The sequence below is a fragment of the Dryobates pubescens genome, chromosome 20 (assembly GCF_014839835.1).
Source record: "Dryobates pubescens isolate bDryPub1 chromosome 20, bDryPub1.pri, whole genome shotgun sequence".
In the NCBI taxonomy this organism is placed as follows: domain Eukaryota; kingdom Metazoa; phylum Chordata; class Aves; order Piciformes; family Picidae; genus Dryobates; species Dryobates pubescens.
Genome location: NC_071631.1, coordinates 10,761,171 through 10,774,372, shown reverse-complemented (window position 1 = coordinate 10,774,372; position 13,202 = coordinate 10,761,171). Strand labels below are relative to the sequence as shown.

General features: G+C 45.8%; 1 protein-coding gene and 1 non-coding gene across 2 annotated transcripts; one reads left to right on the top strand and one right to left on the bottom strand.

Moving 5' to 3' along the window:
• Positions 1-1,255: 1,255 nt before the first annotated feature.
• TRNAR-CCG (transfer RNA arginine (anticodon CCG)) lies at positions 1,256-1,328 on the bottom strand. Its single transcript has one exon. It is a non-coding gene; the product is annotated as a tRNA-Arg (tRNA).
• Positions 1,329-4,042: 2,714 nt separating this feature from the next.
• Positions 4,043-8,076, top strand: KPNA2 (karyopherin subunit alpha 2). The gene is made up of 10 exons (XM_009902678.2): positions 4,043-4,130; positions 4,228-4,365; positions 4,767-4,855; positions 5,273-5,541; positions 6,241-6,335; positions 6,433-6,696; positions 7,048-7,281; positions 7,365-7,547; positions 7,660-7,809; positions 7,900-8,076. The coding sequence occupies exons 1-10, from the start codon at positions 4,056-4,058 to the stop codon at positions 7,990-7,992; spliced, it is 1,590 nt and encodes a 529-aa protein (XP_009900980.2). The 5' UTR covers positions 4,043-4,055; the 3' UTR covers positions 7,993-8,076.
• The last annotated feature ends 5,126 nt before the right edge of the window (positions 8,077-13,202 follow it).

Genomic DNA, 13,202 nt, shown 5'->3' with positions numbered 1-13,202 from the left:
TTTCAACTTGGGATTGGTTCAGGGGGTTATCTCAAACAGCTATGGGTGAAAATACATAAAATTAGCCAGAAAAGCATGCAAAATAAATGGCATTTTAAGGCATCCGTTATTCAGTGTGTTATGTTTCTACAGCAGCATTTATTATTTCTCATTTTTCCTCTAGTAATCATTTCAATTCCAAAACTGTCCTAAAATAACTATAACAAAATGGGATCTTAAAGTAAGCTTGTGTGGTCCTTTTGGATCTCATCTCCTGCTCCACCAATGAATGTACCTGCAGCAAATAGGCCGTCATGAGTGTGATGGGGGTTGCGCTGCAGATGGATGGATGGAGACCACCTGCGTTCCAGGGAACTTTCTGTTTAAATTCGCAGGTATCGAAATCCAAGCCATATGCCTGTGTGATTATGTCTATACTAATGACGTTCTCCAGACTGTACTTGGACAGGGTCTGGATTAAAAGGATCGTAGGAGCGTTTGGCGCCTCTCTACGGTTCCAGAAGCAGCCGGCAGCAGAGGAGAGGGGAAAAGCGGGACCGGCAGTGCAATGGCCCCGTTCTGCTCCAAGAGACGGCCCTTGGCCGGCTCTGAAGGTCTGCAGCCGGCTGTGCTGGCAGCAGTGGCACCTCCACAGACTCAGGTCCCCTGCTGTGTTGGGCACAGCGGCTCTGAAGGGCCAGAGAGGCGACTATGGCCAATACACAACGACAGTCCCCGAGCTGCAGCCAGCCTGCCCTCAGGTCGGCCCCAGGATCAACTCGGCAGCAGCGCCGCCCGCCCGCGAACTGCCTCCGGATAGCCCAGGGAGCCCCGGGGACACTCACCAGCCACACGTTCGGCCGCGAACCTGCAGAGACCAAGGCGACGCCCGCTCCGGCCGCCTCACGCCTCGTCCTGCGGCCACTGACGAGCCCCGGGCGCAGGGGCTCTGCTCCCACGAGATCCCCCGGGGAAGAAGGGAGACGGCGGCAGCAGCCCTCGGCTCGGTGGCGCCGGGGAAGGACGCCGGTGCAGGCGGTCAAGGGAGACGGCGCGGCCTGTGTAGGCGCCCCGCTGACAAGGCAGCGGCGGGAGCCCGGCTGGGGGGACGCGAGTCCGTGCCTAGGGCCCGTCGCTATGGCTCTCCGAAGGGTCTTCTCCACCGGCGCCGGCAGCAGCGAGCAGCACGACTAAAAGTGTTAGGGAAAGGGAAGCTGCAGATCGGCGCTAAGGCGGCGCGCTGGATCTGTAGCAGAGCCACAAAATAACTGCGGTACGACCCAGATGGGACTCGAACCCACAATCCCCAGCTCCGGAGGCTGATGCCTTATCCATTAGGCCACTGGGTCACCCAGCAAAAGCCGTCAGCATCGCGCCATAAGAGCTCCGCCCGACGCTGCTAGCTCCACCTTTAACTGTATTCCTATGCACCCTGTGCTCCGCCCCCAGCCCCTCCCTCTCTCCCTGCACCGCATCGGCCACGGCGCGGCTCCCCCTCACGCGCTGCGGGTTCCGGTCTCCCAACGTCACGCGCGCACGAGCGCCTCCAGCTTCGCGCGCGCTCTCGAGCTCTCTCGCGGGTGGTGGCAGTTAACTCCCTCAGCGCGGCGACGCCGCCGTTCTCTGTCCCGCAGGAGATCTGCGGCGGGCCATGCCTTTTACCCGTACTCTACCTTACGGTCGTCAACGTCCAGCTTCGCACCACTGTGCCACCGCTGGATCGTGCGCTGTCTGCCATTAGCTCTGCTCTATCCGGTTGGCTTTCTCCCTTGACTGCCTTTCATCTCGGCCCTTTTTGTCTCCTGTGCGTCCTCTGCTGTCCATATTGCCCGCACCCAGTTCAGCCGCTGTGGGCCCTTTTCTCCCCAGATGTCTGATCGACCTCCATCCTTCTGTTTGTTACTTTCCTGTATTGTTAACGGCTCTTCAAGCCATGATACCCCTTACCAGCCTGCAGCACAGTCACCTAAAGTTGCCCAATCACTGACAGCCTCTCCCTGCCCTGAAGCACTCGTCCCTGCACTCCCCTTGTCTCCTTCACCCAGTTCATGCTGTTGTAGACCACGCACATGGCAGCAGTTCATGACCCGGTGGACCTTCACATCAGCCTTCTGCATACCAGGTGTTTTATTTCAATTTCTATTTCCGAGATGCCTTTTTTCTGTCAAATTAGCCTTCTTCAGTATCTCCATTTGTGATTGATGTGCCTTCTGCTGACTTCTTTGCTTTTGCTTAAATGTTTTGTGATTTGCACAGCTCAGAACTGTAGGGCCTAGAAACATCTACGTAAATTGCCACTGGGCATTCTTTTTTCTCTGTGTAAGTTTTCATCAGTGATCCTGTGCATCAGCAAATCACTTTCAATGTAATGGTTTGACACACAGATACATGAATGTGCATTTCTGACACTTCTCTATGCTTGGTGGTACATTACAGATAGTGTGAGTTGCTGGCAGTGCCGTTTTCCCCCCCCTCGCCCCCCCCCCCCGGTTTTATGATTTAAATTACATCTCCTGAAAGGGGGGGTGGGGTGGGGTGGTGTTCTGTTATATCCCTTGTAAATAGGCCAAATCCATCTGAGACAGCCCCAAATCTGTTGATTTCCCGAGTACACCACAAAGAGGAGCATACATTTATTTTGTCATTCTGTATGATTTGGCTTTGATCTGTCCTGATAGTTGTTGAATTGCTTTCAACTGCAATCTCGCATCCTGTGTCCTTTAAATTCCTGTGTGCCGTGTTTCTAGGAACCAACACAAGGAGTGCCAGGAAAATCTTGGCAGTTACTGAGGCTGAAATTAGGCTGTGCGTGAGGAAACGGCGTGTCGCTGCCCCTAACCCCTCAGCGCCTGAAAAGTCCACAGTTTTTACCCCATCCAAAGGTGCAAACAGTTCCTCCGCCATCCCACCCGCATCCCCTGGGTGCCTTCAGGGAGGCTGGCCCTCGCGGAACCACAACTCCCGGCCCGCTGCTGAAGCAGGAGCACCACCCTCCCCTGCCCTTGCCCCGCGCGGTGGTTGCCGGGAGTTGTAGTGCTGAAGCGGGAACCGCGCGTGGAACCCGTGACGTTTGCGCTGCTCTTCCGGGGGCGCGGTGGAGACGCGTCCAGGCTTCTCGCGACAACAGTTGCATTTCAAACTGGCCAATCAGCAGGTTGCTATGGCTCGAACTGGCCAATGTCAGGCCGAGGCCGCGGGAAATTTAAATCCCGCCTAGAGCAGCTGGGGGCACTGGCAGCGTGCTCGCAGACGGTGCAGGACGGTGGCTTGTGTGCGGACTCTGCGGTGGAGGTGCCTGGTCCCGGGGTAGGAGGGGTGGCTAGTGGGACCCTGCGGCAGCGAGAAGTTGAGTGCGAGGCAGTGGGGGTACGGGCTGTGCGCTGGTCCGTCAGAAGGGAGGGGGCTTCTCTGGAGATACAGCAGGCCCTGCTCCCTCCCGAGTAGTCTCTGTGGTTACAAGCTTGGGGCGAGGCTGATGCTTTTCAGAGTGGGCTGTGTGTTCCGTCTCAGCTGTGGACGAAATGCAGCCAGCCCTTATGCAGTGGGTAACCTTGTAGCTGGCGAAAGTGAGTGGATCGTTTTGTTTCCAGTGTGCCCGCTATTAAGTCCTGCTGGCTGCACTAGCACAGCACTCCTCCCCACGCCCCGGAGAGTTTTCCCAGTGCGAGATATCGCTGTTCCCATCCAAGGGGCCGGACCGGGTTTGGGTGGGGTACCTATGCAACATAGGCGTTTTTAAAATTACGTGCTATCTCTAGGCAGGAAGACCACTTTGCTCCTAAAAATAATTACTGTGATAATATTTGTGGTTGGAAGTGCATTAATATTATATAAAAGCAGTAGAGACACTTTGTTAATGCCAGAGCTTGCTGTAACATCTAGGTGTTTAAAAAGACAGCCATTGTGTGACTAGTACCTTCAAGTCAGAGGCTGTTACTGTATGGGCAGGTGTCTCTCGTTCTCCAGTACTAATTCTAGATTTAGCTTTAATTCTTGTGAAGTAAACTTGCTGTTTATTATTTGGTCTCTTTTTAGGCTCATTTTGATTTGTTTCTCTCAAAAATCTAATAAGCAAGATGTCTACTAATGAGAATGCTGGTACACCAACAGCGAGACTGAACAGATTCAAGAATAAGGGAAAAGACACTACAGTGAGTATTTTGATGTGATTAGTATGTCACCTAGCCATTGTCCCTTTAAAGTTGAGTTGTAAAGGCAAGAGACTGACTATGAATGTCTGTTCTCCAGGAAATGAGAAGACGGCGTATTGAAGTCAATGTGGAGCTGAGGAAAGCTAAGAAAGATGACCAGATACTGAAAAGAAGAAATGTTAGCACTTTTCCAGATGATGCCACTTCTCCCCTTCAGGAAAACAGGAGCAATCAGGTGGGAAGGCACTTGGAATACAGTCTTGGCAGCCTTGCAGTATAAGCTCATGCAGTCACATTAGAATGATCCCTCGTGTTGGGGACAGCACTACTACATACACACTAACTTTAAGGCCTGCACTGCCAACTCTGGTGGGTAATGCTTTTAAAACATAGTACAGACAGTTGTGTTAAGCCTAGGGTGATAGTGGTGGTATGAAGCACTTGATAGAAAAAAAGCTTCTGGTAGTTCAGGTAACTGCAGATAAAGCTGTAGCTGAAGTTTTGGAGCATCACATAGTGGTGTAATGTTTTAACAAAAATGGTTGTGAGCTCTATTGTATTGCACAGAAGGTCTCTGTGGTCATGAAGAAATGTGCCTCTGTCAAGGAAGTATTCATCTAACTTTTTATTACACAGGTTTCAGTACACTGGTCAGTTGAAGAAATAGTCAAAGGCGTTAATAGTAATAACATGGAGCTTCAGCTACAGGCTACTCAAGCTGCCAGGTAAGGAGTTCAGAGGTAACCAATTCAGCTGTGCAGGTCAGTAATAGGTGAAATCAAAAAACTGGCTTTTGATCCTGAGTGTCTGCTTCTGGCAGCAGCTATGGCTGCTCTTATCAGACAGTACTTCAACAGACACCTGAATCAGCCTTGTGTACAATGTTTAGGTACATTCATTTCATAGTTTGAACAGTGTCTCTCAGTTGAAGACATGCCAAACCCACTGTTAACAGGTCTGGGAAGCTAGTGTTCAGCTTCTCTGTATCTTGTCTGTGTTTCTCCATCATGTTGCATTGCCTTCTCTGAATGTTAAAGCAATGCTAAGCCTTTTATGTTTTTAAATGTGAGTCTTTTTAGACTGTTTCATTTGTTCAGATGTCTGCAGGCTAAGATTATGCTTTCTGTTTCTTTCCTTCTTAGGAAACTCCTTTCAAGAGAGAAGCAGCCCCCAATAGACAACATAATTCGGGCTGGTTTGATTCCCAAGTTTGTCTCCTTCTTGGGCAGAGCAGACTGTAGCCCCATTCAGTTTGAATCTGCCTGGGCACTCACCAACATTGCTTCTGGCACTTCAGAGCAAACAAAGGCAGTAGTAGATGGAGGGGCTATTCCTGCCTTTATCTCGCTGCTGGCCTCTCCCCACACTCACATCAGTGAACAGGCTGTGTGGGCACTAGGAAATATTGCAGGTATGTCCATATGCTGCATGGTTCTATTTCATACCTGTTCCCTTCTTTGAAACAGGAAGACACAAATTCTGATGTGTCATGCAGCATGCTGAGCTTCTTGGGAGCTCTGCCGTAACTTTGAAGTGAAGACATGCTTTGCAGTGTATATAAAGCATGCTACAGAAAAATTATCATATCTGTTAGGTCTCATGCAATACCTGGCAATGTGTGGGCTGTATTATGTGGATTGCTGGCATATTTCAGTTCCATTTTTGAGCTACATAATCATGCTGCAACACAGGGCTTTTCCACAGCTTTCACTTGATGGTTTGGGGACTTATTAATGAGCTCTGCTCTGTGTTAAGGAGCAAGAGGAAGCAGGTGGCTCTCAATTGCATATGTGATGGCCAATAATCTAACTTTGATATTCTGCCGGTGTTATACTACAAAACTCAATCATGCAACCAATGGTTTCTAATGCATTTGAAGTTATGAGAAGAGCTCTGTTCTAGTGGTAGAAAAGAAAAACTAAGCTCAGTGGCTTCATTAGAAAAACACATGCTTGTCATATGACTTAACTATGGTAGTAGTCCTTTTGTCTTTCTGTTTCTTCCTTTTTTTTTTTTTTTTTTTTTTTTTCCAGCCCTTCCTGGAATAAATCCTGTAACAAAATGTTCCTCTGTTCTGGTCTTTACCTGGCTGCTATTCTTGTTTTCTCAGGGGATGGTTCTGCCTATAGAGATCTGGTTATTAAATATGGTGCAATTGAGCCACTGCTGAGTCTACTAGCTGTTCCTGATCTCTCTTCTCTGGCTGTAAGTGTGCAGTATGAGTCACGTTGCAACTAGTAATAAGTGAGTAAAAGAGGTCAAGTAACTTAGCATTTCTCACCCTTTATTTTAACTCTTGCAGTCTGGATATTTGCGCAATGTTACCTGGACCCTCTCAAACCTGTGTCGCAATAAGAATCCTGCACCACCCATAGAAGCAATTGAGCAGATTCTTCCAACTCTTGTTCGGCTCCTGCACCATGATGATCATGAGGTGTTAGCAGACACATGCTGGGCAATTTCCTACCTAACAGATGGTTCCAATGACAGGATAGAAATTGTAGTGAAAACTGGCCTGGTGCCACAACTTGTGAAACTCCTGGGATGTAGCGAACTGCCAATAATGGTGAGCTGTCAGACATGCAGGTCATGCATCCAGATTATAGGGACAATATTGAGAGTTTGGCCACTTTGCATGCTGTAATTATAGTATAATAAAACTGCATTAGCATTTAGGAGATAATTTTCCTAAGATCAGTCATGGGTGGTAGTTTGCATGTTGGCCTTGGAAGGTGTGCAGCTTTAGCATGCTTAATGTCAGCATATGGAATGCTAATGAGTTTTCAAGATCATCAGTACATATATTGTGCTGTTAACTGGGAAGGCTGGAGCAGAGGGCTGTCAAATATGGCTGTATCTGTGCAAACACAAGATTGGATGATGACCATTTTAAGTACTCTTTTCATATTTGTTTCAGACTCCTTCATTAAGAGCCATAGGAAATATCGTCACTGGTACTGATGAGCAGACACAGATTGTTATTGATTCAGGAGCACTAGCTGTTTTTCCAAGTCTTCTTTCTCATCATAAAAACAACATTCAGAAAGAAGCAGCATGGACCATGTCCAACATCACTGCTGGACGTCAGGATCAGATTCAGCGAGTTGTAGACCATGGTCTTGTGCCATATCTCATTGGTATTCTGAGGAAGGTAATAAAAAATATTTACTACCTTGAGACTTTTGCTATCACTACTATTATCTGTGTTCAAATACTACACTATTGCCTTTACAGGGGGATTTCAAATCTCAGAAGGAAGCTGTGTGGGCTGTGACTAACTACACAAGCGGGGGAACAATTGACCAGATCGTGTATCTTGTTCAAGCTGGTGTCGTTGAACCCCTACTGAATCTTCTCTCGGCTAAAGACAGCAAAACTGTGCTAGTCATCTTGGATGCTATTTCTAATATCTTCTTGGTATGTGGATATGGCATATTCAATCATTTGTACAAGCTGTTGCTAAAGATTCTCCAGTGGCTGGTGCCACACCTCTGTGCTGAGGTTTTTCTGTGCTTGTTTCTCTTTGCAGGCTGCTGAGAAGATTAATGAGACAGAAAAACTTTGCCTCATGATTGAGGAATGTGGGGGTCTAGACAAAATTGAAGCTCTCCAGTCACATGAAAATGAAGAAGTGTACAAAGCTTCATCCACCCTGATTGAGAAATACTTCTCAGCAGAAGTAAGTGGCTACAGGATTTATTTCTACTTTTGTTTTCTATTGTAGTACTGACTATTAGGCTATAATGCTACCACTTTCTTTCTCTTCTAGGAGGAGGAAGATCAAAATGTTGTTCCAGAATCTACTGCTGCCAGCTACACTTTCCAAATCCAGGGCAATACTCCAAATACTTTTAACTTCTAGGCTTTGCATATTCTGCAACCACCTGCAAGTTTGGCACAAATGACTGCCACCTCTGTCTTAATAGTTCCTCTTGTTCTTACTGTGTTTTTTGTGGTCTGTAGCACTTTGTTTAACTGAAACATACTTGAACAGTTGAAAACTGTACATATGTGAATTTCTAACTGTAGACTTCATCCTTTCTGAGAAATACTTGTAAATACTTTGTTCTTTTTCTGGCTCTTACTGTCTCTGTCAGGGATAAGAAGGAGAGGGCAATAAGGCTTCTCAAAGCATGAGCTACTACTCTTTAAACCTCTTTTTAGAACCTGTTACATTCTGTATCACCTATTGCTGTACTCAACACACTGAGAAGGTTTTTAAAGAGGTTTTATTTTAAGTTCAATAAAGTGATATGACTACACCACATTTCCATTTGTGTCAATTGTTGTCTTTATGGTAAGTATATTTAAAGAGAAATGTATAATACCAGGAATGTAGCTCTAAGCCAGGAGCAACTCAGTTCTGGAGATGGTGTTGGAAGAGTTTGGTGCTCCCAAGCTCTGCTTTTTGTCTTGCAGCTTTCTGTTAATGGTGAGCAAATGATCTGTTGCTTTCCTCTAGGTATCTCTTTACAGCTGTGTTTTCTTCTACTTTGTAACAGAGCTAAGTTATCCTCTGCCTCTGGGAGAAATAACTAAAGACTAGTAGTGCTACTTACCTGTGAGGACTTCAAAGCAGCTCTCTTTTCTAGAGAGCAAAGTTGAGGGTGTGGTCCAGAATGTATGATCCATCTTGCTCTGTGGCACTTGTGGAGATAGGATGGTAGTAGCCCCATCTGTCCCTTGTCCCTCATTATGCAGCCAGCCAACTTAAGCCAAGACAATAGCTTATGAAGTATGGTATGCCCCCGACATTTGTAACAAAGTAGGGGAATAACCTGATGTGTAGGAAATTGCTCCAGAGTCCCCAGAGCCTTTGCTTTTACCTTTATGGAAGAAGTGAAAAACAAAAAAATTCCCTTCTGCTGAGTGAATCTGACTGTGGTTTGGTCTTGAGTTAGTCCAGGCTGCTTGCTGTGTACTTTCAAGTTGATATTGAAGTGACTATGTAAGTGGGTTTTGGTGTAACTCTAAAGTCATTAAGAATACTTGGTCTTAAAAGGATAATCTAAACCTAGATTCTCCTTCTCATATGCTGCTACTGAAGGCTTCTTTAAAAGAATCATTGCTAATGTAGTAGATGCACCACACTAATGGAAGTGAGTGATGAGCCTACTCCTCCCTATTTCATATTTGCTTGCATAAGTGGTACCCTCCCTAACTGGAGGATGATCTACAGCAGCATCCACGTGATTTGTGTGAGCCACTTACTTGGTTCTTAGGTACTGTTTGGTTATGTCACAGAAGATAGCAGCTAACATGTCAATATACATTCACATCATGCGGCTAGCAGCAGTAAGGTCTCCTGCAAAGCAATCATTGTGAACTCGCCAGCCTCAGCATCCTTCTCCTGGGCTTTTAAAGCCAGCTCAGACCAGGCTTGAAACACAGGTTGCTGTCACTGGCATATCACAATACCATTAACTCCTTAATGATGATGTCATCTTTTTTGCTGCACTGCTGTTTACCCCAAAACAAAGCTGCACAGTAATAAGGTTTATGATCGGAGTCTTTGAAGACAATCAGACTAACGGCTGTTGTAACCCCATTTCATTTTCTGCTGGAGAAGCTGATGTCATTGTTCCTAACCTTCTGTCTCTGCCCATGCTGCCAAATGAAGGGTGAGACTGAGCTGTAGCTGCAGTGTGCTCACAGCCTTGACAGCCGTCTGTGCCAAGGGGGAAGACTGCAGGTGGCACACAGCACCTGCAGAAGAAGCTGCAGACAGTGCCAGGCTGCCATTCTGCTCCAGTCTGGCACTAACATCACAGATACTTGCAGCACCCTTGGGGCCGCATTCTGGTGTTATGTTGGCAGTACCTGTGCAGAAAAGAGCCATCTGCCTTGTAGTGCCAAAGCCTTTAATCTTTAGTGGGGGGGGGGAAGTAGGGCTCTTATGTATCCGTAGTGTAACCTCCTCTGTCCTTTGCTGTCAAAACTCCAACTTTGCCTTCAAAGCACTGGTTATAAAATTGTGATTTACTGTGTGACTGTAGAGAACTGAAGAAGCAACCTACATAAAAGCAATTCTGTGAAGCCCAGATTCAGCAGTCAAATCATTGCTTCCACACAGGGCAATGACACAATGACTTGTGAAAAATATTTCAGGATTCCGGGGTAAAAGTGAGTTTCTACCCCTAAAATTCCATATTTTCCAGTAGAGGGTGCTCCAGGCACCTTCCCAGGCTTATTTGCTTCTAGGATGTTACTGTGGAGTTGGATCCAACTGCCACCACGTGGGAATGATAGACTTTATTTTCCCATTAAGAAAATACTAAGATGAAATCCATTGGGGCACCTCTTCTGCTTACAGAAAACATCCCTCTGCTAATTTCCTTATATTTAACCAGATTAAATATAAGGTATAATATTTTTTAAAGGGCACGTCAGGGTATTGTACTTTAAAATTCCTTCCTTTAATCACTTTTTTGCATAGCTGCAGTTTGACTTTTCTATCCCTGTAGCTAATAAAGGGGACGAGAATGCAGACTACGTGTTGAATACTGTCCTAGGTTAACACAGCCTAGTCTCGGAAAGCTCTCTCTTTCTCCCCACCTCCCCCCAAGATGGGAGGTAAAGTAGCACCAAAAAAAAAAAGCCCTCTGGCTTGAGATAAAGAGTTGTGAGGGAGAGTTTTACTGGAAATGATTCAATACACAATGACCTGAGCCTATTTATGAGAGAAGTACAGTAGCGGATGCCAATGATCTCCTCCAACCCCCCGACCTGCAGTCCACCCAGCGGCAAAGGCTAGCACCCCAAAGCTAGAAACCAGAAGCAGCAATTGGAACAGAAAGCCTCTCATGTTCCAGTATGAACTTCAAGCCCCATCATACTTTGCTCCAGCCAGCACTTTCATTTTGAAGCTGGCATGATGGCAGTATAGGGTTGAATATCAGCAGCAGATTCAACTCAACCCATGATAAATACTGTTCTCTCTCTCTCTCTTCTTTCCCTTCAAGTACTTGTTTCAGAATTATCCAATATATTGAGTTAATAATAGAATGCGGCATTTTTTTTTCTGTAGATGCCTGACAGTTCAGTGGCTTAGCAATTAACTTTCTGGGACTGAGACTTTGTTTTTTATCCAAGAAAAATGCATTCAGCCTATGCACCAATGAGCCTTGTCTTGGCAGCACCTACTTCCACAAGCAATAATCTACAGTGATTATGAGTAAGTGACTGGAGTGAGTCACTCCTTATTCTAAGAACATGCAAACTGTTTCTGAGGTTAGGATCATAGTCACCCATTAGACTGCTTTAAAAAAGTGGTAGAAGCTAAAAGGGAGAGGAGAGTTGTTATTGCTCCTAGTTCTTGGTTTGTTGTTTGGGGCTTTTTGTGTGTGTGTTGCCCAGCCAGATTTAAGAGCTAGCTTTCTTTATTTGGCAAATGCCTAATTCAGGACAAGGGCTGGAATAAATGTCTGGTGGCCTCTGTGTCAGTCTGCCAAATTCTCTGTGCTGAGAGCAACAATAACAGACCCCTGCTGACATCAACTGGCTTGGAATGCAGCTGTTGCTAATGCTATTTTATCTGTGGAGTGATGGCAAGAGTTCAGTCTAAGATTCCAGCAAAGGTAACCACCTCTGAAATTCTGATGCTAGCAGATGCTGCCTGTGGGATGGCTTCCACTTGCTGTTTCCAGAGGTGCCAAGCTCTGAATAAGGACCAGAGGCTTTGCAGACACACTTTTCAATAGTGTGTCTGTTCAATTCCCACTATAGGAAGAACAATTTAAATTGTGGAAAAGCTCGAAATGGTTAAAATAAGAGAAATCTATTCTGTATTTTCCTCTGATTTAGACTGTAACAGTAAAAGCTGCTACCTGCTGCTCTACAGAATAATTCAAATTGCATGGAACTACAGTGGTACATCAGCAAAAAGGAACAGCTCTAAGTGAACAGGAAAAGGAATTCACTAGCCAACAATGTTTCATAGTTCTCTTCCATTTCTAAATCTATTTTGTAGCAGAACAAACTGAAATACAAGAAACTTATTCGCAGATGTTCAGAAAGTAGCTGGGAGAATTCACCCTGGAGCTTGGGAATCCTGATGTCCACTTCTCTAGTTAACCCACAGCACCTCTGGCCATGATTAACCTTTTCTGGAACACAGGATTATCCCAGCAGGATTTGATCTCTTTTTGTGATAAGGTATGATACAATGTTTGGGAGCATGTGTAATCTGGGGCAGAACTACTGTTATTCAAAACAAGAAGTAATTAATGAAGGCTAATTGTGACTGATGATACTTGCTTGTCCTGTAGAAGAAAACATTGGGCTCTCACTTAAAACCTATTAAGAAACACGGTTAACCTTTTGGCCTGAGTTAAACACTTAACTCACCTTCAGGGAAAAGTGTTAGGAGAAAAGAGGGAATTAGGTGGCACCCTCCTAAGGCTGGGACAGGTATAGCCAGCCAAACTGCAGAACTCAAGGGGAAAAAAAGCCCTCAGAAGAACACTCAAGCTACAAGTGTGCAAAGTTGTTCATTGCATTAGAAAACACTTCCTTCTTATTGATCCACAGCACTGATACAAGTCGGGCAGAAACTCGGCATGTAGATAGCTGAGAAAGAATCGATTTTCTATGAATTGCATAGCACTCCATATGGAATAAGGGTCACTGGATTCCAGTTCTGACTGCAGAGCACTGTCTGTCTCAGGCTGGCTCCAGGAAATGGACATCTTCCACAGAAACCAGAAGATTTCGTGGAAGAGCTATGGCCTGTTTCCAGGTTGCCGCTCACCCTCTGCCCTAGGGAGTGTCATTAGTGGGAGGGAAATGGAGTTGGGATTTAAAGGGACTAGGAGAGAAAAAGTAGGGTGGAGAAAAATCCTGTTAATTCTTAAATAGAACTTGCCTGGCCACACTAAAATGTGCTAATCACTTAAATAACAATGGATCTGATCCAGAAGTGATGTATAAATCATAGATCAGGAAGGGAGTTCCAAATGACTGACACACTGAAAGCAAAATCAATGGCACTGATTTCACTACGGAAGAGGCTGGATTACACCTAGAGCTCAACAAAAGAGGCACCATAATGAGCAAGCCTTCTACTTCATTTCC